The sequence below is a fragment of the Mus musculus genome, chromosome 9, assembly GCF_000001635.26.
Source record: "Mus musculus strain C57BL/6J chromosome 9, GRCm38.p6 C57BL/6J".
In the NCBI taxonomy this organism is placed as follows: Eukaryota; Metazoa; Chordata; class Mammalia; order Rodentia; family Muridae; genus Mus; species Mus musculus.
The window spans coordinates 72,616,570-72,641,794 of NC_000075.6; the positions used below are offsets into that span (position 1 = coordinate 72,616,570).

General features: G+C 41.3%; 1 protein-coding gene and 1 non-coding gene across 4 annotated transcripts in view, besides 1 other annotated feature; both read left to right on the forward strand.

Annotated features, from left to right (window-relative positions):
* The window catches only part of Rfx7 (regulatory factor X, 7), a 90,781-nt gene extending 84,401 nt beyond the window's left edge, over positions 1-6,380 (forward strand). For 2 of the 3 annotated variants that reach the window (XM_006511223.4, XM_011242754.3), the window contains exon 10: positions 68-6,164. In XM_006511223.4, coding sequence (XP_006511286.1) covers positions 68-3,340 — 3,273 coding nt within the window. In that variant the 3' untranslated portion in view covers positions 3,341-6,164. Of the gene's footprint in view, positions 1-67 lie in introns of all 3 variants that reach the window. The other variant, NM_001033536.1, reaches the window with a different exon arrangement.
* Positions 6,381-16,877: 10,497 nt separating this feature from the next.
* Positions 16,878-16,984, forward strand: Gm23057. Its single transcript, XR_003948543.1, has one exon. It is a non-coding gene; the product is annotated as a U6 spliceosomal RNA (small nuclear RNA).
* Positions 22,525-24,897: an enhancer, noted in NCBI's record as "VISTA enhancer mm1473". NCBI's record gives its function as "enhancer in: limb[11/11] | eye[5/11]" and the evidence as "EXISTENCE:transgenic organism evidence [ECO:0001131][PMID:17130149]".

Genomic DNA, 25,225 nt, shown 5'->3' on the forward strand with positions numbered 1-25,225 from the left:
CTATACACATGTACTGTTGTACCCTAGACTTATAAAATGGACTTTTGATTTTTTTACCTTTTTGCAGGTCCAGCGGACAAGGCAGTTAGTAACTTCACCAAGTCCAATGAATTCTCCTGATGGCAAAGTTCTTCCCCTCAATGTGCAAGTGGTCACTCAGCACATGCAGTCTGTGAAACAGACACCAAAGACTCCTCAGAACGTTCCAGCCAGTCCTGGTGGGGACCGTTCTGCCAGACACCGCTACCCTCAGATCTTACCCAAGCCAGCAAACACCAGTGCGCTCACCATCCGCTCTCCTACAACTGTGCTCTTTACTAGCAGTCCCATCAAAACTGCTGTGGTACCTGCATCACACATGAGTTCTCTAAATGTGGTGAAAATGACAACAATATCCCTCACACCCAGTAACAGTAATGCGCCTCTTAAACATTCTGCCTCAGTCAGCAGTGCTACTGGAACAACAGAGGAATCAAGGATTGTTCCTCAGATCAAGAATGGTTCTGTCGTTTCTCTTCAGTCTCCTGGGTCCAGGGCTAGCAGCACTGGGGGAACTTCGGCTGTGGAAGTCAAAATGGAACCAGAAGGTTCATCAGATGAGCATCCTCTCCAGTGCCAAGAGAACTCTGAGGAGACAAAAGCTCCCCTGACAACATCTAGTGCCCTTTGGGGCCAGAAAAGTAATACAGATGGAACAGTACCAAAACCTTCTAATGAAGGTGTCACTGAAGTGAAAACAACTAAGGTCTGTGACCAGAGGACCAAATGTAAAAATCGATGTAATGAAATTCTGTCAGGCATCTCAGCAGGCAATAATCAAAGCACTGTTACTCTCTCGGTTGCTACTCAGAACTTACCTTTCACCAGCACCAGCTCACCATCTAATGGTGACTCAGTAAATAAAGACCCTAAAATATGCACTAAAAGTCCAAGGAAACGACTGTCTGCTACATTGCAAGAGTCTCAGGTGCCTCCTGTAAAGAAACCAATTGTGGAACAGCTTTCTGCAGTTACTATAGAAGGTCAGAAACCAGGCACTGTTAAAAAGGACCAAAAGGTTCCACATTCAGGGAAAACAGAAAGTTCAACAGCAGGTGCTCAGATTCCTAACAAGGTGTCAATCAGTGTCAGTTCACAGATAATAGAGGATCAGCCCGTGAACCCTGCTCTTGTCACCAGTGAACCAGTTCTGGAGCAGCAGACAACGCCATCATCGTCTCCGGATGTAAAAGTCAAACTTGAAGGGAGTGTCTTTCTCTTGGACCGTGAGTCAAAATCAGATGGCAGCTTTAATCGTAACGAATGGCAACAAGTTACTAAGGATTCTGACTTCATAGCTGCCAGCTGTGAGCATCAGCAAGACATTAGTGTTATGACGATTGCTGAGCATCCTGACATCCATGATTTAGAGAAATCTGTTTGGGAATTAGAAGGGATGCCACAGGACACATACAGCCAGCAGCTACATAGCCAGATACCAGAATCTTCTCTGAATGAAATACAAGCACAGTCTTCAGATCAGTTGCCATTGCAATCGGAACTGAAAGAGTTTGAGTCTTCTGTTTCCCAGACAAATGAAAGCTACTTTCCTTTTGACGATGAACTTACACAAGATAGCATTGTGGAAGAGCTGGTACTTATGGAGCAGCAGATGTCAATGAATAATTCACATTCTTATGGTAACTGCTTGGGAATGAGCCTTCAGAATCAGTCAGTAACTCCAGGAGCTCCAATGTCATCTCATGCTTCCAGCACTCACTTCTATCATCCAATTCATAGCAATGGCACTCCAATTCACACACCTACACCCACACCCACTCCTACACCAACTCCAACCCCAACTCCAACCCCAACGTCTGAAATGATTGCTGGGTCTCAGAGTCTGTCACGGGAGAGCCCTTGTTCCAGGCTTGCCCAGACAACACCTGTGGATAGTGCTTTAGGAAGTAGCCGACACACACCCATTGGTACTCCTCATTCTAATTGCAGCAGTAGCGTCCCTCCAAGCCCTGTTGAATGCAGGAATCCATTTGCATTCACTCCAATAAGCTCCAGTATGGCATATCACGATGCCAGCATTGTCTCAAGCAGTCCTGTGAAACCAATGCAAAGACCCATGGCCACTCACCCTGATAAAACCAAGCTTGAATGGATGAATAATGGGTATGGTGGGGTTGGTAATTCATCGGTTTCTGGTCATGGCATTCTCCCAAGCTATCAGGAACTAGTAGAAGATCGTTTCAGGAAACCTCATGCTTTTGCTGTACCTGGACAGTCATATCAGTCTCAGTCCAGACACCATGACACTCATTTTGGTCGTTTGACTCCCGTCTCTCCTGTGCAGCATCAAGGTGCCACTGTAAACACCAACAAGCAAGAAGGGTTTGCAGTCCCAGCTCCTCTTGATAATAAGGGAACTAATTCATCTGCCGGCAGCAACTTCAGGTGCCGGAGTGTGAGCCCTGCTGTCCATCGCCAACGGAATCTTAGTGGAAGCACCCTCTATCCTGTGTCTAATATCCCACGGTCTAATGTAACCCCCTTTGGAAGTCCAGTGACCCCAGAAGTTCATGTTTTCACAAATGTTCACACAGATGCATGTGCCAACAACATAGCTCAAAGAAGTCAGTCAGTTCCATTGACAGTCATGATGCAAACAGCCTTCCCAAACGCTCTGCAGAAGCAAACAAACAGTAAAAAAATCACTAATGTTTTGTTGAGTAAACTCGATTCTGACAATGATGATTCAGTGAGAGGTTTGGGAATTAACAACGTACCCTCCAATTACACAGCCCGGATGAATCTCACCCAGATTTTGGAAACTTCCCCTGTTTTTCCTAGTGCCAACTCACAAAATATGATCGATTCCAGCACTTCTGTTTATGAATTCCAAACACCATCTTACCTCACCAAAAGTAATAGCACCGATCAGATCAGTTTTTCTCCTGGAGATAATCAAGCACAATCTGAAATTGGAGAACAGCAGTTAGATTTCAATAGCACTGTTAAAGACCTGTTGAGTGGAGACAACCTGCAAACCAGCCAGCAGCTGGTAGGTCAGGTGGCATCTGATCTCACCAACACTGCATCTGATTTCTCTAGCGACATCAGGTTGTCTTCTGACCTCTCAGGCAGCATCAATGATTTGAACACCTTAGACCCAAATCTACTGTTTGATCCAGGTCGTCAGCAGGGACAGGATGATGAAGCCACACTGGAAGAATTAAAGAATGACCCACTGTTTCAACAAATTTGCAGTGAGTCAATGAACTCTATGACTTCATCAGGTTTTGAATGGATAGAAAGCAAGGACCATCCTACTGTTGAAATGTTGGGATAAATTGTGTTTTATAATATGTAGCACACTGTATCTAAAGACATATGTATTGTATTTGTCTTAATGGAAGTGCCTCCCGCAGCAGAAACACTATTAATTGTGACATTTTAAAAGCGTTTGCTGCAGAAGTGGTTTCTTCTTCAGTAGGAAATGGTTAGACTTGCCTCAGTTCTGGACACGTTTCTGAAGACAGTAGGCTGTAGAGCAAGTATTAGGTTTTAAATTTTATAATGTTCCCCATTTAATCACATTTGCTAGTAAAAAATCCAGATTTTTACGAGAGCAGTCTGGGTCTTTATTTTGTATAAGTTCATTTTAACTCATCAGTTGACCTACACAGAAATTAAAAGACCATCCATTTTTAGTTGTAGGCTGTTTTGTTGTTGGCATTATCTTTTAGGTATGAAATCATAGCTAAGGTAAACTGTAGGCAAGAGAGTCTTCCTTAAAACAGGGATAATATTCAGGTTATTATAAATATTTAAGCTTGAAACATAAAGCTACTGTAGGATGAAAAAATCTCTGTAGGACTTTCTGGGGCTTCGGTACCATTTACTCCCACAATGAAGGGCTTATGTAGGAGAAAATAATGGAAAATAAACATTAGTTTAAGGAAAGTAAAAGCTGCACTAAAATTTTTAAGAGGAAAACTAGTAGCCATTTATTTGTGACATTGCATTAGTCCAATTTTAGAAGGTGGCTTTTAAAGTGGGGCTCTCCAGCTCATGCACTCTGGCTCTCTCCCCCATTTCCGTTCCCTTCCTATCTTCCCTCTTCCTCTCTTCTTCCCTCCCCCCTCCCCATCTCTTACACGCACGCACACACACACACACATGACATTAAGATTTAATAGAAGAAATACAAGCATGTTAGGAAGTTGTCTCGTGTTTTATTATTTGCTTGCTGAGATTGGAGTGTTAGAAGGAAAATAGAGGATTTTTTTTTAAGTTTCTTCACCACCGCTCCATGTACATACTGAAATTCTACTGAAGAATTCATTATTTTTTAATGCTTTTCACCATGGTATCCTTTAGTATTCAGCTTCCCTCCTCAGTTTGCTGACTAACTCCTTTGCTTCTCTGAATGTAGTAATACAGTTCTATCATGGATCAAAACACCAAGCAGGAAAGAGATAACGTTAAAAGCCCAGCAAAAAAGCATTTCTTCACTTGAGGTCTGAAGCCTCAGATCTTTCTATCTCTGATAACACAAAGGGGATGATATTAGTACTTGAAGAGAGGAGCATTTTATTACATGCTTGACTTATTTATTGTGATGGACACAGTTGCAAAAGAAGCAAAGCACTCAGGATTTGTTTTAAAGTGTTTCTCTGTGGCTCCCATTTTGTTTTATGAATAGTATTTATGAATCTCATGTTAACACAAAACTAGTAGGCAGCTCCATTTAAGTGAGTTTCAAGGTAATTTTCAAAGAGATGTTAAAGTTAACCCTGAGTTTTAAAAGATTACATGAAAACATTCACTGTACTCTCCTGACTAGCCAAGCTTTTCTTTTACCTTAATTCAAAAAGAAATTAGAAGACTACAATCTGAATATTTAATAAATATGATAGAAGGGTTAATTTAATAAGGGTCCATTGTTCAACAGATTTGAAAGTAGGGTATTAACATATTCTAATAAATCAATGGTGCTAGAGTTGGCTCAGAGGTTTATCTATGGATATGTCCTAGTTACTGGCATATGTGTGTGTTTGCTGTTAATTTGATTTAATGATTTGTTAGTTTTTTTTCTTGATAATAGTTATTTCTTCACTGTACATTGAGATACAGCACTACTGCACACCAAAGTATGTAATACCCAAAGGAAACTGTGTGATTTCTTCTAACAAATGATGGGAGCCTTTCTCAGTGAGATACTCTGAAAAGGAGACTTTGAGGCCATTCTAATCCCTTGTTTACATTGTTAGCTTCCTACTAATATAAAAATAATGGAAATCTTTTTTTGATAAAAAAAAAAAAAGTCTAGAGACTGGAGGATTTTTACCCCCTGCCCCCTGTACAGTATTGCAGCAAACTCTTTAAATTTGGCTGAATTCGTCCAGCAAACTTTTTGGGGTTCATATATTGCACTAAATTTGTTGAACCTGTGGTAGGCACATCTCTTAGGATAAATGCAACCAGTACAGTCCACAGATTAAAATTTTTAAATGTGTTTCATTATGAAAAGACAAAATATCATCAAAGTGACAGATGAAATTGTCTTATGTAGCAATGTGCACTGATCTCAATGAGATATTTCTATTTCTTATTCTCTTACACGAGAATATTACAGCAGGAAGAGTTAAGTTTAGTTTGCTTCACCATGTTAATACATGACCACAAAATGTGCATGAGTGTTCTTGACTTATCTTGTACAGTACTAGGTAATCCTGTAACCACTTTTTTTCCCCTCTTGGCTGTATTGAAACTGGCTCTGTGTTAACCAGGTGAGCATAGTTATTCACAGGTTATTTTGCTTTTTTAATGTTTACTAATTCTGCTTAGTTGTTGAATATGTTCTTTTCTTGGGATTTCTTTCATTGTTTTGACGTTTAAAACATTTTTGCATACTGTTTTATCATGATAAGACTTCATGAAGTAAATAATTTTGCATATAATTGCAATAAGCACTGACTTTTGAACTGAGAAAGAAGGAGCGTGGTTTGTGCAGTGCATCTGAAGTTCAGATAACAGTCTTGTACTACAGTGTGCTTACTACACCAGAGGTGACAAAAGCAAGCCCTGTTGTGTGTTTCCTTTAGTGCAGAGTCAGACCCTGGTGCTTTGTTGTCTGTTGTACCTGCTGAGATTACAGTAGTTGAGCATCGCACAGTAGCATTTCAGTTCTCTTTTTTTATTAAAAGTGCTCAAATTGTTTTTTAAATGTTTTCAAAAACAATTAAAAACATTTTATATTATACTGACTGGATGTTAAGATAATTTATGGGATGTATTTTTATAGACAATTTGCCATTTTATAAATATGTACATGATGCTGTATTTTCCTTGAACTGGTGAAATGGGAGAGGGGCATAAAAATGATACAAGGCAAAATGTGCCACATCTCTGCTGATGCAAAAGAAATGACAGCTCTGTCTCTCCATTCTCTGGAACTCTGTCACTCACTTGAATTTTGTAGCAAGTGGTACATAAGAGTTTATGTCATCCAAAAGGCCATCTTTTTCTGTTGTTTCACGTGGTATTTGCTTTCAGATGTCAGATTGAGGGCTATCTAGGTTGCTCTTTTTCAGGAGCATTGAATACAAAAATGAAAATATCAAAACCTAGATATGTTCACATGTACGGAAATTGTAAGCCAGGACATAGGCCATGGGTCTACAGGCAGGCAGAAGATACCAGAAACTTCAGCTTCTAAGTCTTGGAACCAGGGTCTAGGATTTTGGTCACCTTTAATACAGACTCAACAAGAACCAGTATCTGAGATAATAACATATAATAATATCCTCAGTCAAACAGACAACGTACCTGTATATACAGATCTTTCACCCCTGAGCTTGAACCCCAAGCTTACACAGGTATAAAGCAGTCAGTCACGAAGAGATTGGGAAAGGCCATGAGTGAATTACAGGAAGGTTCCTACATAGATTGAACCTACAAACCAAAACTCCAAAGCACTTTGAAAATAACTCTAAAACAGATAAATCTCAAGACAAAACCACCTGGGTGTTACTTTAAGTATGACAGTTTAAAATTGCCTCAAGCTGTAAGAAACTTTGCAGTTAGCTTAATAACAATTTTAGTGTCAAAAGCAGTAGCATGTGCTCATAGTCCCAGCTTCTGGGAGGCTGAGGTAGGAAGATTTCTTCAGCCTAGTGTGTTGAAACCAATTTTAGCAATACAGAGACTTCATTCCCTAGAAAATGAAACTGTAGACCGGTTCAAAGAGTTCATGCAGTAGTTTGTTCTCAAGGCCAGGTTCTGGCTTTCTGGGTTTAGGTTGTTTCATCACCAGCTTTGGTTTCATGTTACTTCAGGGTCTCTGGTTTCTGTGGCTTCACCCTAAGTTGGCTAATAAAGGCAGTTCTTATTGCCATTATCAAAGAAAAATCCTTTTCCAACATCTCACACCCTCCTGGACAAGCAAAAGCCTAAAATGCCAATTTGTTAAATTCTTGGTTCATCGTTTATGGTTGGAAGAGGAGCCTGCTTTCTGGGGCATGTGGTCATCTATTTGGAGCAATTGAGATGGCTCAACAGGTAAAGTACCTACCCGCAAGTCTAAGATCAGTCACCAGGACTCATGTGGTGAAAAGAGTGATTTCCACAGTTGTTTCTGACCTCCACAGGCACACTGTGATGGATGTACACACACACACACAAAATCATAATTTTAAGTTTCATAACCTAAAAATGTTAAGGACTTCGTCTTTGGAAGGAGACCATTAGTGGTCAAAATGAAAACAACAGCTAGTAAAATTAATGAGTTTTTTTAAAAAAAAAAAAAAAAAACATTTTTCTGTGTGTGCATCTGTCTGTCTGTCTGTCTGTATATACACTGCCTACTAATGCCCACAGTCAAAAGAGAGTGTTTGATCTGGAGCTGGAGTTAAAGGCTGCCCTGCATGGTACTGGGAACTGAACTCCAGACATCTTGTAAGAGCAATAGATGCTCTTAACTGCTGAACCATCTCAACAGCCTTTTAAGATATTGAGCCTACCTTTGGGAAGCTCAGAGTCTAGTAAAGAATTAATTACAAAATTGGATATTTAACATTGTGGTATGTAGAAAAAAAGGAAAGAAAAGGCAAAAAGGCTTGAAGTTCTTTTTTTTTTTTTTTTTTTTTTTTTTGGTTTTTTGAGACATGGATTCTCTGTATAGCCCTGGCTATCCTGGAACTCACTCTGTAGACCAGGCTGGCCTCGAACTCAGAAATTCGCCTGCCTCTGCCTCTCAAGTGCTGGGATTAAAGGCATGTGCCACCACTGCCCAGCTTTTTAAAGATTTATTTATTATTATACATAAGTATACTGTAGCTGACTTTAGACACACCAGAAGAGGGCACCAGACCTCATGGATGGTTGTGAGCCACCATGTGGTTGCTGGAGATTTGAACTCAGGACCTACAGAACAACAGATTAAACTGCTCTTTTAGCTGAGCCATCTCGTCAGCCCCTAAAGGTTTTTAATGTGTGCCTGCTCTGGGGTAAATAATCTTACAAGAGAAGGAAGTAAAAACAGACTCACTTTTCAAGAAAGACTGTCCTTACAAGTATTTTTTCTTGGAGAGAAGGTAAAATGGTTTTGTAGATAAAATCTATTATGAGATGATCTTGCTGCCATATGTAGAGTATTTCTTTGCATTAGATCCTATGCTAAATAGTTTGCATAAGTTCTCGTTTCCTGATTATAATAATCCTAGGGGATTATTATTTTCAGGTGATAACATTGGATTCCAGAGATGAATTGATGGAAGCACCGGAAGGGGCATTGCTGGGTAGAGCCCAGTGCTGCACCTAATGCTGTCCATAGGTGCTCGCTCACACTGCCCACTTACAGTCATTTGAGCTGGGGACTCCTTTCAAGTTTTTCATCCTACTTTTAAAATTAGGATTGAATTGACTTTTATGAAGGGTTTAGGTTTATGTGTGTGAGCCTTGCCAAAATGTGTGGATGTGGACCATGTTAGTGCAGTGCCCACAGAGGTGAGGCGAGCACAGGGATGAAGAGCATCATTGGGTCCCCCTAGATGATTGTGAGCTGCCATGTGGGTGCTAGGAACCAAACCTAGGTCCTTTATAAGAACAGCAAGGAGTCTTAACTGCCAAACCATCCCTCAAAAAGTAACTCAATAAAATATCTGTTGGGAAGAAATGTTTACTTTAAATCCATCTCTAGAGAGGCAGCAGTAGGTAGATACATACCTATGAGTTCCAGTCTAGCCAAAGCTATACAGTGAAGCTTTGTTTCACAAACAACAAGACAACTGAATAATTGAGGAAATTTTAACGGCTGGATACTCAAAGATCCTGAGTAACTATTGGGTGTGCTAAGGGCCTTTTGTTTGTAAGATAATACCCATCTGTTGTCCATAGTGGCGTTTGCCTTTAATAACAGCATTCTGAGTTTGTGGACAGGCTGACTTAGAGTGAGTTCCAGGACAGCCAAGGCTACACAGAGAAACCCTCAAAAAGTAATATTAATCTTTCTTATAGATGCATACTGAAATACATGTGGTGAGTAAAGGATGTCATGGTGTATTCTTAAATGCAGAGGGGATGACATGATGGAGATAAGGGAAAAACAGGAAGAATGCTCCTTCAAAACAACAATTTTTAAATCTGCAAATGAATTTTGGAGGTTCATCATGGTTCAAATTTGGGTTTTCTATATTTGAGTATGTTTCCATTAAAAATAGTTTTTAATAACCTCCTATTTTCCATAGACTTAAAGGCTATAACTCAAAATCCAAGCTCCTTTGGGGGATACTGAGGGAACGGGGCAGTCTGCTCCTTCAAGTCTTTTCAAAGGGCAGAGTGCTGCAGAAATCCATGCACAGTTCTCACTCACAGCTGTTCCCAACTTTATCTTTCAAAACGTATCCGGACAAACAGAAACACTCACTGTTTCATGAATAAATCACACACTCTTGCCTCTAATCTTTCTCAGACTGTTCTCTATTTAAAAAAAACAAAAAACAAAAAAACTTTGAGTCTGGAAATGGGTTGGAGCTAAACTGTATGATGGTACACACCTATACTCCCAGCACTTAAAAAGAGGCAGAGCCAGGCGTGGTGGCACACGCCTTTAATCCCAGCATTTGGGAGGCAGAGGCAGGCAGATTTCTGAGTTCGAGGCCAGCCTGGTCTACAAAGTAAGTTCCAGGACAGCCAGGGCTATACAGAGAAACCCTGTCTCGAAAAACTAAAAAAAAAGAAAAAAAAAAAAAAAAGTAAGGCAGGAGTATCAGAAGTTCGAGATACTTGGCTAGGTCTCAAACTTGCAGAAATCTGCCTACCTCTGGCCCCCAAGTACTGGGGTTAAAGGTATGTGCCACGTCAAAACACAGGCCTAGTAACTAATAACTCCTATAACACGGGCACAAAGGAGGCTGGAGAGGGGACTCAGTAGTTAAGACTGAATACTGCTTTTACAGGTGACCTGGGTATAGGTCCCAGCACCTACATAATGGCTTACAAATATTGTAACCCCAGTTTCAGAGGATCCAACATAGCTTTCTAGCCTCTGACCAAATGATGCATGTAAACTTGCAAAAGCACACGGGGAGAAAGGGAGAGGGTGGTAGTGTGAATATGTCCCCCATACGCTCATATATTTTGAACCACAGTTGTTACAACTTTTTGGGAAGGATTAGGAGGTGTAGTCTTGCTGGTGGAGATGAATTGCTAGAGTTAGGCTCTGGGGTTTCAAAAGTCCATGACATTCCCTGTTAGCACTCACAAAATGGGGGACATATTCAAACCACCACTTGTTCTTTCTCTCTCTCCTTTTTTCCCTCCTTCCCTCCCTCTCCCTCCCTCCTCACTCTCTTCCTCTCTCCCCCTCCCTCCCTCCCTTCTTTCTCCCTCCCCCTTGTGCTTGTGGACCTGATGTAACCGCTCTTAGATTTCTCCAGCACTGTGCCTGCCTGCTGCCATGCTCCATGACATGATGGTCATAACAGTAAACCCCAAATTAAATGCTTTCTTTCATAAGTTCCTTGGTCCTGGTGCTTTGTCACAACAATAGAAAAATGAGACTGTGGAGGAGTATTGGTGGAAAGAGTATTAAGCTAAAAGATTGTTCTCTGTAATACTAAGTAGAATGAGCATTGCCTAGGATCTCCAGCCTAAACAAATCATCCAGGATGCCTGTGGATGATCAGCAGGAGAATGTGGATGTGTCTGCATTTTAAATATGTTCCTTTGTTTGCCAGCCTCAGCAGATGGTCACCCTTACTGCTTTTAACAGAATTTTTTAACTGATACGACAATAACCATATGGTATTTTGGGGAGGAGGCTAAATATTTGCATTAAGCTAATCTTTGATTAAGCTACCATTTTACCATATAAGTCTGAGAAGATCTTCAAACTGAAAGAAATTTGAGTGTTTTATTTTGTGTTTTTAATTTGATGACTGAGTCCACATCATGCAGTCGCAACTGTGAATTTGTCCTATCTATTGTTAATTTTTTTTTATAAGTGCTCTAATTTTTCCAGGAAGACTCAATTTAGGCCTGTGCTTGACTTTAACAGTCAGGCCAGCTCCTGCCTTCTGTCTTCTCCGGATAGGTGGTCTTGGGGATAGAAAGTCAGAGGAAATGAGACTAACCGTTTCTGAGCACTGTGCAGAATCCAGTTAACTCACTCCAAATGTGAGGCTTTGCACGGACTCACAAAGTAAGAAACTCTTTCCTTCCGATTCTTAGTAACCCCCTTCCCACCTCAGGGAGCCCAGGTTCTCCTGAGGCTCTGACTACAAAACTCCTTCTAAGTTTGACTCTCTGTGAAATGTTCTACAAGTGCTTAGCTTAGTACTTAGTGATCCTGGTGCTTTGAAACCTGGTAATGTCTAAAAGAATGGACTAGTTCCTCTCTTCAGTGGAGAAATGGTGTTTGGACAGGTAAGTAAATCGAATAAAAGGCCAGTACATTGATGAAAAGGAGACAGTTGAAGGTAGCTAAGAAGTTCTTTTATATTCTTGCCATTCACTAGACTCAAATATCTGCTTACCTCTCACATCTACAATAGCAGACATCACTTGAAATGTTCCTGGAACTTTGGCTTTAAAGCAAGCCATTTCCTAATTGATTTCCATTTAGTTCTGAGAACATATTCTCTCTGCCTCCTGTTGATTTCTCTGACTACTAATTATAGCTCAGGGGAGTGGCTATGAAGTGCAGGCACAGCTGTAAGCACTGGCATTTTGCCTAAATCCGGGAAGAAACGTGATGCATTGAACTGTCTGGTGTTCTCAGCTTTGAGCAAGAAGCTAAGGTCACCTTGGCCATGCAAGACATTTCTGTATTCCCTAATGGAAAAGGAGAAAAACAAGAAAAGAAAAAGAGGAAGACCTGCTCATATGTTGACAGAAATAGTTAAAAATTAGTTAGCTGAGCCTATGGCACATGTCTAACTAAAACACTCTGAAGGCAGAGGAGTCAGATCACTAAGTTTGAAGCCACCCTGCTCTACAGAGAGAGCTCCAGGACAGCCAGGGCTGCACAGAGAAACCCTGTCTTCAAAACAAAACAAAACAAGAAATAGAAGTCATTAGTTAATCATTATCCACCATTGTACAAGTCTTCTTTACTGTAATTTTGCTACTGCTATAAATTGTAATGTAGATATGTTGGGGTTTTTTTGGATTTTTTTGGTTTGGTTTGGTTTTTTGGTTTGGTTTTTTTGAGATGGGGTTTCTCTGTGCAGCCCTGGCTATCCTGGAATTCACTTTGTAGACCAGGCTGGCTTCAAACTCAGAAATCTGCCTGCCTCTGCCTCCCAAGTACTGGAATTAAAGGCATTTGCCACCACTCCCGGCTGTAAATATGTTTTCTTATGGTCTTAAACAACTTATATGAAAGGGTCATTTGACCCCAAGGGGTCGTGCATAGTTTGAGAACCACTGCCCTAAAATAACTAGGAGCTGTAGGAATAATATATAAACTAATTCACAGTTGTAGCAACATTACAGTTTTTATACATGGAAGATTCAGATGAATATTAAAACTAAAAGAATAGAGAACCTTCATGTAGCCTTAAGTCAGCTTAATAGTTATGAACTCATAACCTCATTACACTCCCAGTTTAACACATCTGACTATGTGCTCCAGATTATTGGAACAAAGCTCAGATATATCCACAAGCTCTAGTCAGTGTTACAGCCATTCTTTTAACACTTTAATCATTTACTCACAGCCTGTAGTAGTCAGCAGTTGTTTAAACAATGAGATAGTTATGTGTGTGTGTATGATATGTTCATCCCCTGATTACATGGTTGCAAGAGCTGAATCCAGATCCTCATGTTTACATAGCAAGCACTTTAGCCTCTGATCCATCTCCACAGTCTCTATACATATGTATACATTTCTTTACATGGATTCACACCTTATTTGAAGTTCTGGGAATACCTATCAATAAGTAACATAGGCAAACTGAACTCGTTTTTGTAAGGAAAGGAAAAATTAATTAGAAAATCGATTAGCAGATTATCATATCAAAAAAGAAAAAAGTGGCCTGGGAATGTAGGTTATTTTGTAGCACTTGCTTCATATGCACAAGGCCATGGGTTCCATCCCTAGCACTGCATAACCCTTGCATTGTCCTGGTGATGTATACCTTGGGGGTTGGAAATAAAAGAATGAGAAATTCAAAGTCATCCTTGGCTACAAAGCTAGTATAAGGCTAGTCTGTGAAACATAAGTCCCAGTTTTAAAACAAAAGAACAACAAAATAGCAATGTGGCAGGCTGGAGAGATGGCTCAGTGGTTAGAGCACCAACTGTTCTTCTGAAGGTCCTGAGTTCAAATCCCTGCAAACACATGGTGGCTCACAATCATTCGTAATGAGTTTCTGAAGATAGCTACAGTGTACTTACATATAACAAATAAATCTTTAAAAAAATAGCAATGTGGCAGTAACTGAAAAGTAGGGTAACATTTCATTCGGTACCTTTAAAAAATGTGTATCTTGTATTAAAGGCGTGCTCCACCACTGCCTGGCTGCAGCTATTATTTCAATAACCCCACAACATTCAGGAAATGACAACTCATCTGAGGTAGGTTTTTTTTTTTTGGTTTTTTTTTTTTAAGATTTATTTATTTATTATATGTAAGTACACTGTAGCTGTCTTCAGACACTCCAGAAGAGGGAGTCAGATCTTGTTACAGATGGCTGTGAGCCACCATGTGGTTGCTGGGATTTGAACTCTGGACCTTCGGAAGAGCAGTCGGGTGCTCTTACCCACTGAGCCATCTCACCAGCCCCCTGAGGTAGGTTTTTACATGTCAGTAGATTACTAAAACTAAATTAGTATCTGAAGTGGGGGGTGGTGGTTACAGATGATTTGATACCTACATGTCAGGGAGCCAGTAAGGAAATTGTTCTTGTAGACAGAAAAGATGTCCATTTATGCTTTAAGATAGTAGAATGAAAACCAGGCATGGTGGCACCCACTTTTAATCCCAGCATTTGGGAGGCAGAAGCAGACAGATCTCTGTGAGTTTAAGGCCAGCCTGGTCTACAGAGTGAGTTCCAGGAGAGCCAGGTCTACTCAGAGAAACTCTGCCTCAAAAAACAAACCAACAACAACAACAAAGGTTGTAGAGTAATGAATAAAGCTGATACTTACAGTAACATGATGAACTTGTGGATCTAGTCAAAGGAAATTTTCAAGTTGAGTGATGACTAATTTGCGTCTTCTTAGCTGCCTATGATAAAATATTGGAAGGACACATGAATCAAGGAAGGAGAAATGCAGTTTTCAAGAAGAATTTAAAGTAGCCGAGCATGGTGTCTCATGCCTTTAATCCCAGCACTTGGGAGGCAGAGGTAGATGGATTTCTGAGTTCGAGGCCAGCCTGGTCTACAAAGTGAATTCCAGGACATCCAGGGCTATACAGAGAAACCCTGTCTCGAAAAACCAAAAGAAGAAGAAGAAGAAGAAGGAGGAGGAGGAGGAGGAGGAGGAAGAAGAAGAGGAAGAGGAGGAGGAGGAGGAGGAGAATTTAAAGTAAATACTTCCAACATAGAGCTGGTTGGACTGAAAATCAGAACTCTTTCTTATTCTATCCTGTTCCTGAGTGTATGGCCTCACTGGCCAGCAAGATGGTTGAGCAAGGAGAGACACTTGCCACTAAGCCTGATGACCTGAATTTGAATCTTCCCACCAACACAGTGAAAGAAGAGAACTGACTCCCCCCAAGGAGTTCTGTGACTTCCACATGTACAGTGTAGCACAGTGCACGCATTCATAAGCAACACAAACAATTTTTAAAAGAAAGAGAATAAGAAAGAAAGGAAGGAAGAAATAAAGGGTGGACCTTAGAAAGCTACCACAAGATGTGACCTTAAACTCCAAGGTCAAGTTGAGAACTCCACTGTAGGATCTGCTTTAGGACCTCATGTCCAAAGCAGGGAGGCTCTAAGAGATTGCCTAGCTCCACAGGTGAACCATGTCTCATGAAAAGAAGAGGCGGATAGTAGGTACATAATTTTAGACATATGTAAGCCCAGAACAATTGAGGGAAAGTTTCCTGGTTTTAATTAACTCAATACTGTGTGCACAACAAAGCTTAAGGCCTGACTACATCCACAGAGCCTTTGATAGCTCAGTTGGTAGAGCAGAGGACTGTAGATGTAAATTTTAAAAATATAATAATAATAAAAGACATAACTACATCAAAACTCTTGTGAAGTACAAATGACATCTTCCACAAAGATATGCTCTGTAGATTAACTGAGGAAGCAGGTTCAAGATAAACAAGCACATGATAAGGGTCCTGGGGAGGATAGCTATAGATCAAGACAAGCTCAAGATAAGGGTCTGCAAGAGCTGGTGTCGCCTGGCTATACAGATAGTGCAGAGGTCACCAGGCTTAATGTCTATTTCCAGCTTTCTGGACAGGAGACAGGTTCTACATCTCTCTCTTTGAAGAGACAGCTGTGTGTGTTTAACATTCCTGGTTTCCCTGGTGCTTATCTGTGAGCACAAGGACCTGCATTCCTCCTACAAAAAATAGCAGATCTTGAAGACAGATCTTTTGAGTTGTTAGCATCCAACACAAAAAACAAAAGAGAATTTTTTTTGTTTTTTTTTTGTTTTTGTTTTTGTTGTTTTGTTTTGTTTTGTTTTGTTTTGTTTTGTTTTGTTTTTTCGAGGCAGGGTTTCTCTGTGTAGTCCTGGCTGTCCTGGAACTCGCTCTGTAGACCAGGCTGGCCTCGAACTCAGAAATCTGCCTGCCTCTGCCTCCCAAGTGCTGGGATTAAAGGCGTGCGCCACCATGCCCGGCTAAGAGAATTATTTTTAAAGAATGAGGAGAAAATGCAAGAGCTTTGAGATACCCTTTAAAAATTCAAATATTTGGGGCTGGTGAGATGGCTCAGCAGGTAAGAGCACTGACTGCTGTTCCAAAGGTCCTGAGTTCAAGTCCCAGCAACCACATGGTGGCTCACAACCATCTATAATGAGACCTGACGCCCTCTTCTGGCACATCTGAAGACAGTTACAGTGTATGCATGTATAATAATAAAACCTTTGGATCAGAGCAAGCAGAGGTCCTAAAAATTCAATTTCCAAGAACCACATGAAGGCTCACAACCATCTGTACAGCTAAAAATAAATAAATCTTTTTTAAAAAAATTTAAAAAACAAAACAAAACCGGGCAGTGGTGGTACATGCCCTTAATGCCAGCACTTGGGAGGCAGAGGCAGAAGGATTTCTGAGTTTGAGGCCAGCCTGGTCTACAGAGTTCCAGGACAAAGAAAACTTGTCTTGAAAAAACATTTTTTTCAAATATTCAGATCATTGGCATACTTGAGAGAGAAGAAATACAGGTTGGGGGCATAGAAACCCTCTTCCAGTGCTCGCTTCGGCAGCACATATACTAAAATTGGAACGATACAGAGAAGATTAGCATGGCCCCTGCGCAAGGATGACACGCAAATTCATGAAGCGTTAAAAAAAAAAAAAGAAAGAAAACCTCTTCCATAAAATAACAGCAAGAAACTCCCCAAATCTTGGACAAGAAGTATTCTGAACTGCAAATACACATGACCACAAGAGTATATCACCATGAGATAGCTATAGTTAAGTTGTTAAAAATACAGGACAAAGAATGTAATACAATCTATAAGATAGAAATGTCAAGTAACAAAGGCAAATACATCAGATTAACAGAAGATTTCTCAGAAAGCATTCTTAAATGTCAGAAGGGCATGGAATAATGCATTTTGTGTCCTGAAGGGAATAACTACCAACTAAGATTGTTGTGCCCAGCAAGGCTATATTTCACAGTTAAAGAAGAAGTGAAGAGCTTCCATCTTAAGATTAAATTAGGGGATTTCCTGACCACTGGCCCAGAAATGCAGCAAGTGTTTAAAAGAATCCTATTCCCAAAAGAGAAAGACTTTAGAAAACACTATCATTGAGAATGTGGATAAATTCCACTAGAAAAGAGATATACCAGCCGGGCGTGGTGTCTCATGCCTTTAATCCCAGCACTTGGGAGGCAAAGGCAGGCGGATTTCTGAGTTCGAGGCCAGCCTGGTCTACAAAGTGAGTTCCAGGACAGCCAGGGCTATGCAGAGAAACCCTGTCTCGGGAAAAAAAAAAAAAAAGAAAAGAAAAAGAAAAAGAAAAAGAAAAAGAAAAGAGATATACCAATGGGGAATAAGAACTATTACTAATATAATAAAACTATCAGAATTACCAGATAAATAGGAAGGAATAAGCAAAATATATTTTAAGTTACTTGAAGAAAATCATAATGATGTAAATATGTATGCCAAATGTTGGAACAGCACCTAATTTTATAAAAAAAAAAATGCTGTCAGATTAAAAAAAAAAAAAAAGGAGAGGAGGAGGAGGAGGAGGAGGTGGTTTAGGCCTCAGTGTAACAATGGTGACTTTAATAAATAACTTGGCATAACTGAAAAAAATATCCTGAACTACATCATGTGAGAGCACAAGACTTCAAGGAGCCAAGGAAACCTAAACAAATCCACAGTGGAATTCCATCCAAAGGTTTTGCCAACACCAAACCAGAGGAACCAGAGGATCTTCACTCTGTCAAAGCACAGAGTGAAACAGCCTTGCTGAATTGAATGAGCATGGCCCCCACAGGCTCCTATACTTGAATGCTTGCTCCCAGTTGGTAGAACTGTTTGGACAGGATTAAGAGTTGTGACTGTATTGGAGGATGTTGGAAGAAACTTGTCACAGGTCAGGGGGTCAAGGTTTCAAAAGGCTCCTTTTGAAAAATGCCATCCCCAGTGTTTTCCTATGGGTTCCCAAACCAGATAATGGACCTTAGAGCACTGACCAGACCCCAGACAGCTCTCAGAGAGCACAGTAGGAGTGGGCCACTCCCTACCCAAATCAGCTTGAGCCTACTCAGCTCCATAGAGACAAAGGCCATGTCATGATAAAACTCTTTAGGCTTCTGTTTCCTCACAGAAGCCTGAGGTCATCTGCCTCTAGCCATGGATCAGAAATTAGTGACAGACACTGTCTACACTTGAGATTTTTTTTCTTTTTGTAAACCTAGGGGTTGGGGATGCTACTCAATTGGTAGACTGCTTGTGTACCATCCAGAAAGCTCTTGAGTCAGACACTGTATAAACTTAGAGGTAGAGGCAGCAGGATCAGAAGTTCAAGGAATAGACAAGGAGTGAAGGGGCCCTGTGGTGTCAGGTAGTTTTTGTTAAGTTTGCTACCATTTCTAGGTTTGGTTCACAATTGTGATAGGTTAGCACAAAGGGGCATGCTGTTTTTCAGTTTGACCACTAGATGGAGATTCTAACTTCTCACCAGCTCAAATCTTGAATAGTGTCTGTCTAGTGCAGCACTAGGGGCCACTTGTGACAACATACAAAATGCAGACAATGAAAGAGTGACCTTATAGTCTAGTAGAGAAAGATAGGAATTCAAGAATCTGTATTTCAAAGCAACATAGAGCTTTAAAATTTTTATTTTGTGGTTTTTTTTTGTTTTGTTTTGATTTTTGTTTTGGGTTTTGGGGTTTTGTTGTTGTTGTTCTTCTTCTTCTTCTTTGTTTTTGGTTTTTGGCTGTCCTAGAACTTGCTCTGTAAACCAGGCTTGCCTCAAACTCACAGAGGTCTACCTGCCCCTCCCTAGTGTTTGGATTAAATTTGTACACCACCACTGCTTAGCAATGTTTCTATTTCTATTTTATTTATATAAATCTTTTTTTTTTTTTTAAAGACAAGGTCTCACTGTATGTCTCTGACTGTCCTGGAGCTGACTCTGTAGATCAGGCTGGCCTCAAGCTCACAGAGATCCTCTGCTTCTGACTCCTGAGTATAATTAAAGGTATATGTTACTACTCCTGTCTTACAGAAATTTATTTCTAAATTTCAAACATTGATACTTTTCTTCCTATGATGTCCAGGCAGATTTGGAACTGAACTCAAATAATCCTCCTGCTTCAGCTTCCTGGATAGCTGGGGGGAACATGTGTGTACCAGCACACTCAGCTTCAGTGTATGCTATAAATTCAAACTGTAAATAAGATATACTATAGTACAAAGAACAATTCCAGAATATTAAGAGACTTTTGGATGATATCATACCTGATTTTCACTGTCAAGTAGTATTTTCACATAAGAGAAAATCAGGATTCAGAACTGGTAAAAATATGTGTGTGTGTGTGTGTGTGTGTGTGTGTGTGTGTGTAGTATAGATGTGAGAGGTGGAAGAGCACCCCTCCGAGGCAGAGGGGATGGGGTATGGTATGAAGAACTCTGGGAGGGAGAACCTGGAAGGAGGGCAATATTTGGAATAAATAAAATAATTTAATAAAAAAAGAAATATGTGGGTGGTTATACGTACATATATACCAAAGGGGAGTTATTAGAATTTTATTAAAGTGGCTTACAGGCTATGGTCTGAGTAATGCAATAATGGCTGTGTCTTGACAGAGAAGCTAAGAACCTGGTAGTTTGTTCAGTTCCCGAGGCTGGGTGTCTCAGCTGCTCTTCAGTCTATGTGGAAATCCCGAAGAAGTAGGTTTTCATACTACTGTGGGAACTCGTCAGCGGCAGGATAGATGAACTTGCCAACCAGGGTAAGGGAAAGTAGGAAAAAAAAAAAAAAAAAAAAAAAAAAAAAAAAAAAAAAAAAAAACCCAAAGCTTCCTTTGATGTTCTTTTATGTTGGCTGCCACAGGAGGTGTGACCCTGACACCCACAAGGGTGGGTCTTCCTACCTCAAATGACCCCAAGAAAATCCCTCATGAGATCGGCCAGCGACTTGGGTTTTAGTTAATTCTCGATGTTGTAAATTGACAAACAAGATTAGCCATCAGAGAAAGCCTGAATATACATTTTTAGGGCAGTTGTAAGATTTTTTTTTTTTAAAGATTTATTTATTTATTATATGTAAGTACACTGTAGCTGTCTTCAGACACTCCAGAAGAGGGCGTCAGATCTCCTTACGGATGGTGGTGAGCCACCATGTGGTTGCTGGGATTTGAACTCCGGACCTTCGGAAGAGCAGTCGGGTGCTCTTACCCACTGAGCCATCTCACCAGCCCCCAGCTGTAAGATTTGAGAAATGTTAGAACCCCTATTGCTCTACATTTGGAGATGTGGAGAAAATAACTCACTTAGTCAGGCCTGGAACTGCTGCTGGAGCGGTCTTTGAGGTTCCAGTTGGTTAGTCTGACCCTGCTCCTCCGGGTTCCATCCTTGGGATGACGAGGAGACCCCTCCACAGAGCATCAGATACTCCCCACCGGAGTGCTAGGATGTGAGTTTCCTGAGGGCATAGAGTCCTTAGCATTGTGCTTGATGCATGGTAGCACTTTGGGGTATCCACCAGAGAAGACTATTTGGCCGTGGGCTTAAGCCAATTGAAAGGGTTTTTTTGTTTGTTTGGGTTTTTTTTTTTTTTGGTTTTTTTTTTTTTTTTGGTTTTTCGAGACAGGGTTTCTCTGTATAGCCCTGGCTGTCCTGAAACTCAAAAATCTGCCTACCTCTGCCTCAGAGTGCTGGGATTAAAGAAGTGCGCCACCACGCCCGGCCCAATTGAAAGTTTTAATTAACCTGCCAGCAACTACACTGGATGTTCAGGATTCCAGTGTAGCCTGAGCCTTTCTCAGAGTGAACTTTTTTTTTTTTTGGTTTTTTGGTTTTTTGGTTTTTCGAGACAGGGTTTCTCTGTATAGCTCTGGCTGTCCTGGAACTCATTTTGTAGACCAGGCTGGCCTCGAACTCAGAAATCCGCCTGCCTCTGCCTCTGCCTCCCAAGTGCTGGGATTAAAGGCGTGTGCCACCACGCCCGGCTCAGAGTGAACTTTTAAGCACACACACACAAAAAAAAACATATCTTGGTTTTGACATACTTTATTTAACAAGAACAGTTAGCCAGAAGTGAAACTACAGAAGCTAAAGAGACAGGTTAGTACATTTAGAGACTTTCCCAGAACTATGAGCTTTGAAGGATTAGGTCTTTGTTTTCATTTCAGTGGGTGGTGGTGTCTGCATGCTGAGTTTTATGGATGAATGGTACTTCCATCATGAAGTCAGATGTGCTAAGATCTAGGGGACTGTTATAGTAGCTGCTCCAAAGGAAGATGCACGGCCTGGGAGCCGAGAGAAGAGAGAAAACATTGGACCACTTTAGTACAGGGTAACATGCAATGACTGAAGTAGAAAGGCAGTGGAGACGGTGCAGAGACATTTTAGAGGCAGCCTGTATGTGTTCCAATAAATATGTATAAAATGGTAAAGTAAGAGAAAATGTAAACCCAAACTTACTTTTCCTACATTTTTCCACTATAAAAGTTACTCATACTATTAATTTGAGATGCTTAAAAATACAAAAGAGGGGCTGGAGAGATGGCTCAGTGGTTAAGAGCGCTGACTGCTCTTCTGAAGGTCCTGAGTTCAAATCCCAGCAACCACATGGTGGCTTACAACCATCTGTAATGGGATCTGATGCCTTCTTCTGGTGTGTCTGAAGACAGCTGCAGTGTACTTACATATAACCATAAATAATTCTAAAACAAAACAAAACAAAAAAAAGCCAGATGGTGCTTTTAATCCCAGCACTCTCCAGCCTGTTCATACAGTGAGTTCCAAGACAGCTAGGGCTACATGGAGAGAGTGAGTGAGAGAGAGAGAGAGAGAGAGAGAGAACGAGACATGGCACCATCTGCCTATACTCTGGACACTCAGAAGACTGCGTTTTGGGGATCACAAAGCTGGGCTAGGCTTGGCTATGTAGTAAGAACCTGTCTCAAAAGACCAAAATAATTATAATAATTATTATAATTCTAATAGAGCAATAATGTAAATTCACTTGCTGTAAATGAAAGGATATAGGTTACATAAAATGAGGATATTCAAATACTGTTATAAAGTTAACTCTAAAACATCAGCCTGTAAGTTTTATTAAGAGTCCATTACTTAAGCATCAAATGTATTCTGTTCCCATATGAAATATCCAGTTAAGACAGGGCTTAAAAACTGGTTACTTGGAATCTGATGTAGCTGCACAGGACCAAAATAGTCACAAGACTGTAACAGCTGAGAACTCTGCACAGGAGCAGACAGACCAGCAAATGGCTGCCCGTAAGGCAATATGACGGACACAGTACCTTTGGGGCTTTGGTAGCGAGAGGTTTTGAAATATGTTGATGTGCTTTTTATTTTTGTATTTCTTGCTCATGACTTTTACTCTAGTTTAAACATCACTGCTTTCAAAAGTTCTGGGGCTTTTATAGCTGGGACGCAAAGAATTACTCGTTTTCTCTTGAACATCATTTCAGAAGGTCTTCAAAGCCTGATCTCTCCATTATATTCTAATCAAGAAAACACTTCAAGAACCCTCAGTGAGCCAGGCAGTGGTGGCGCACACCTTTAATCCCAGCACTCGGGTGGCAGAGGCAGATGGATCTCTGAATTTGAGGCCAGCCTGGTCTGTCTACAGAGCAAGTTCCAGGATAGCCAGGCCTACACTGAGAAATTCTGTCTTAAAAAAGAACAAAGAAAGAAAAGAAAGAGGAGGGGGAGGGGGAGGAGCTTAGCTGTTAGAGTGTTTGCCTGGTATACACAAAGCCCCAGCTCCCTATAAACCAGACATGGTGATGCACACGTGACCTCAGCACTCAGGAGCTAAAGTAAATCAGCAACTCAGACACCCTCTGCTCCTAAGTGAATTTGAGGCTAACCTGGGATCCAGCAGATTGTCTCAAAATGGCAACAACAACAACAACAAAAACCCTTACGGGGGTGTGTGTGTGTGTGTGTGCGCGCGCGCGCGCGTGTGCAATACTGAACAGATAATTAGATGCACAAGAAACAGAGGCAGTGAGAAAGCAGACTGGACGCTGAAGATCTCTCAGAAACCGATTACAGCAAGACCAGAGAGGCTGGGAGATGATCCTAGGAGGAAGCTGGAGCCGCGGTGGAACGCGGCAGTGGCCAGCACTTTCCACAGCTAGCCCAGAAAATACCCAGACTTCTCCAGGCCCGGCTCGCACTGCTGTCTCGAGGGGATGGACCTAGCTAGGGTTTACAGATCATGTGACCTGCAAGCGGCTAGCTCCGGAGCTGAGAGGGGGATGGGGTGAGGGCAAGAATAACACGTTGCGCAAACAGGCTCAGGGCCTACTGGTTGATAAGAAGGGCCCGCTTGTTCTGTTTCAAACTTACGAAATATCCTCAAATATTTCGATCTGAGGCATGGTATAGTATAGTTTTTAATATAAACCATACGACCATGAGGTCATTGCAATTTCCTGTCACACACAAAAAGGCAATAAAAGACCTTCCTGGTTAGGGGGGAGGAGCCTAGGGAGAAAGCCAGAAGGGTGGAATTCTCCAGCTGGGTGAAAGGGAATCTTAGAGGAGAGGCAGCTCAGGCATTCTTTCTGTCTGGGGACTTGGAAAAACACCCCACACCGAAGGAGGGTTGCAAACAAAACAGCCGGGCTGGAGGAGGGTGGGAGAGCAGAGAGAAGTGGAGTTGGGGCGTGTGAGCTTCAAGGGGCCAGAATATCCTAGATAAATGTTACTGGATTTGAGGCCCCAGCCTGGGCCTCAAGAAAGTATGTTTCGACAACCGTCCTGAGTAAGCCAAAAAAAGCAGCCCAGTTAATAATGAAAACAGAAAGAAGAGATTTTTATTCAATGTGGTCACATTGAGAAGGACAAAGAACTCTAGTGAGCCCGTCCTGATGGAAGGTTCAGTTTTAAGTAGGGGCCAGGCTAAGCAAGCAGTCTGGGGCAGACTGTGGTCCCACCTACCGCTGTTCCTCCTTACCTCTCCCACAACGCAGTCTGACGAATTGTGGATCTCTTTCCTGATTTTATTTTTCCCCCTCTGACTTTCTCTTCTCCCAGCAAGAGCTTTTGGGGAAATTCCCGTTTACTGGGGCCCATTGTTTCAATAGTCTGCAGACCAGAGGGAAGGAAGGACACAGTGTTTCTTTAGAATACCAACCATCTCTGCTTGACTGGTTACAGTAGGTTTCGTGCCTTTGGTCGGGGTCCACAGCTACATTTGAAGACCTGTAGATCCCAAAGGGTTGGACGTAAGTCTGGGAGAGCTATACCCCAAGCAAGGGGCCACGGCAAATACAGGAGGCATCCAGGGCAGAAGATAGTAATCCCAAAAGCAAATGGTACCCACAGTAGAGAAAAGTACCTTAGTGGAGGCTAGCAAGCAGAGAGGGCAGAAGGGCCTCCCTCCTCAGTGCAGAACTAAGTGGTGTCACATACCCTCTGCCGCCTGCCACCTGCACTCAGCCTGAGGTATAAAGGGAAAGAATGCCTGAGGAGTTCCTAAAGATAGACTCTGAATTAATCCAAAAGGAAAGGTCTAGAGGTGGTGACATGTTCTTAAAGGGGCAGGGTGAAAGTTTCCACAACTTGTAGAATTGTGGGGTGTTCTGTTTTTTTCACTGACATATTAACAGAGTTAAATATCTTTGCCCTTGAGTCATTTTAACCATAAACTTCAAACCTGGTGCCTGTGTACACATTCAGACAAGTGTACCGGCCCCGAATTTAATTAAACACACACAGCTGAGTCAAGGTGCACACACCCAGTCCCAGATACTCATGAGGTTCTTTTAAAACCATCCTGTTCAACATGGTGAGACACTATCTGAAAAACAAAAACAAAACAAAAAAACAACCTTAGGGAACATACACAGGCACGCATAATAAATCTACACAGAGA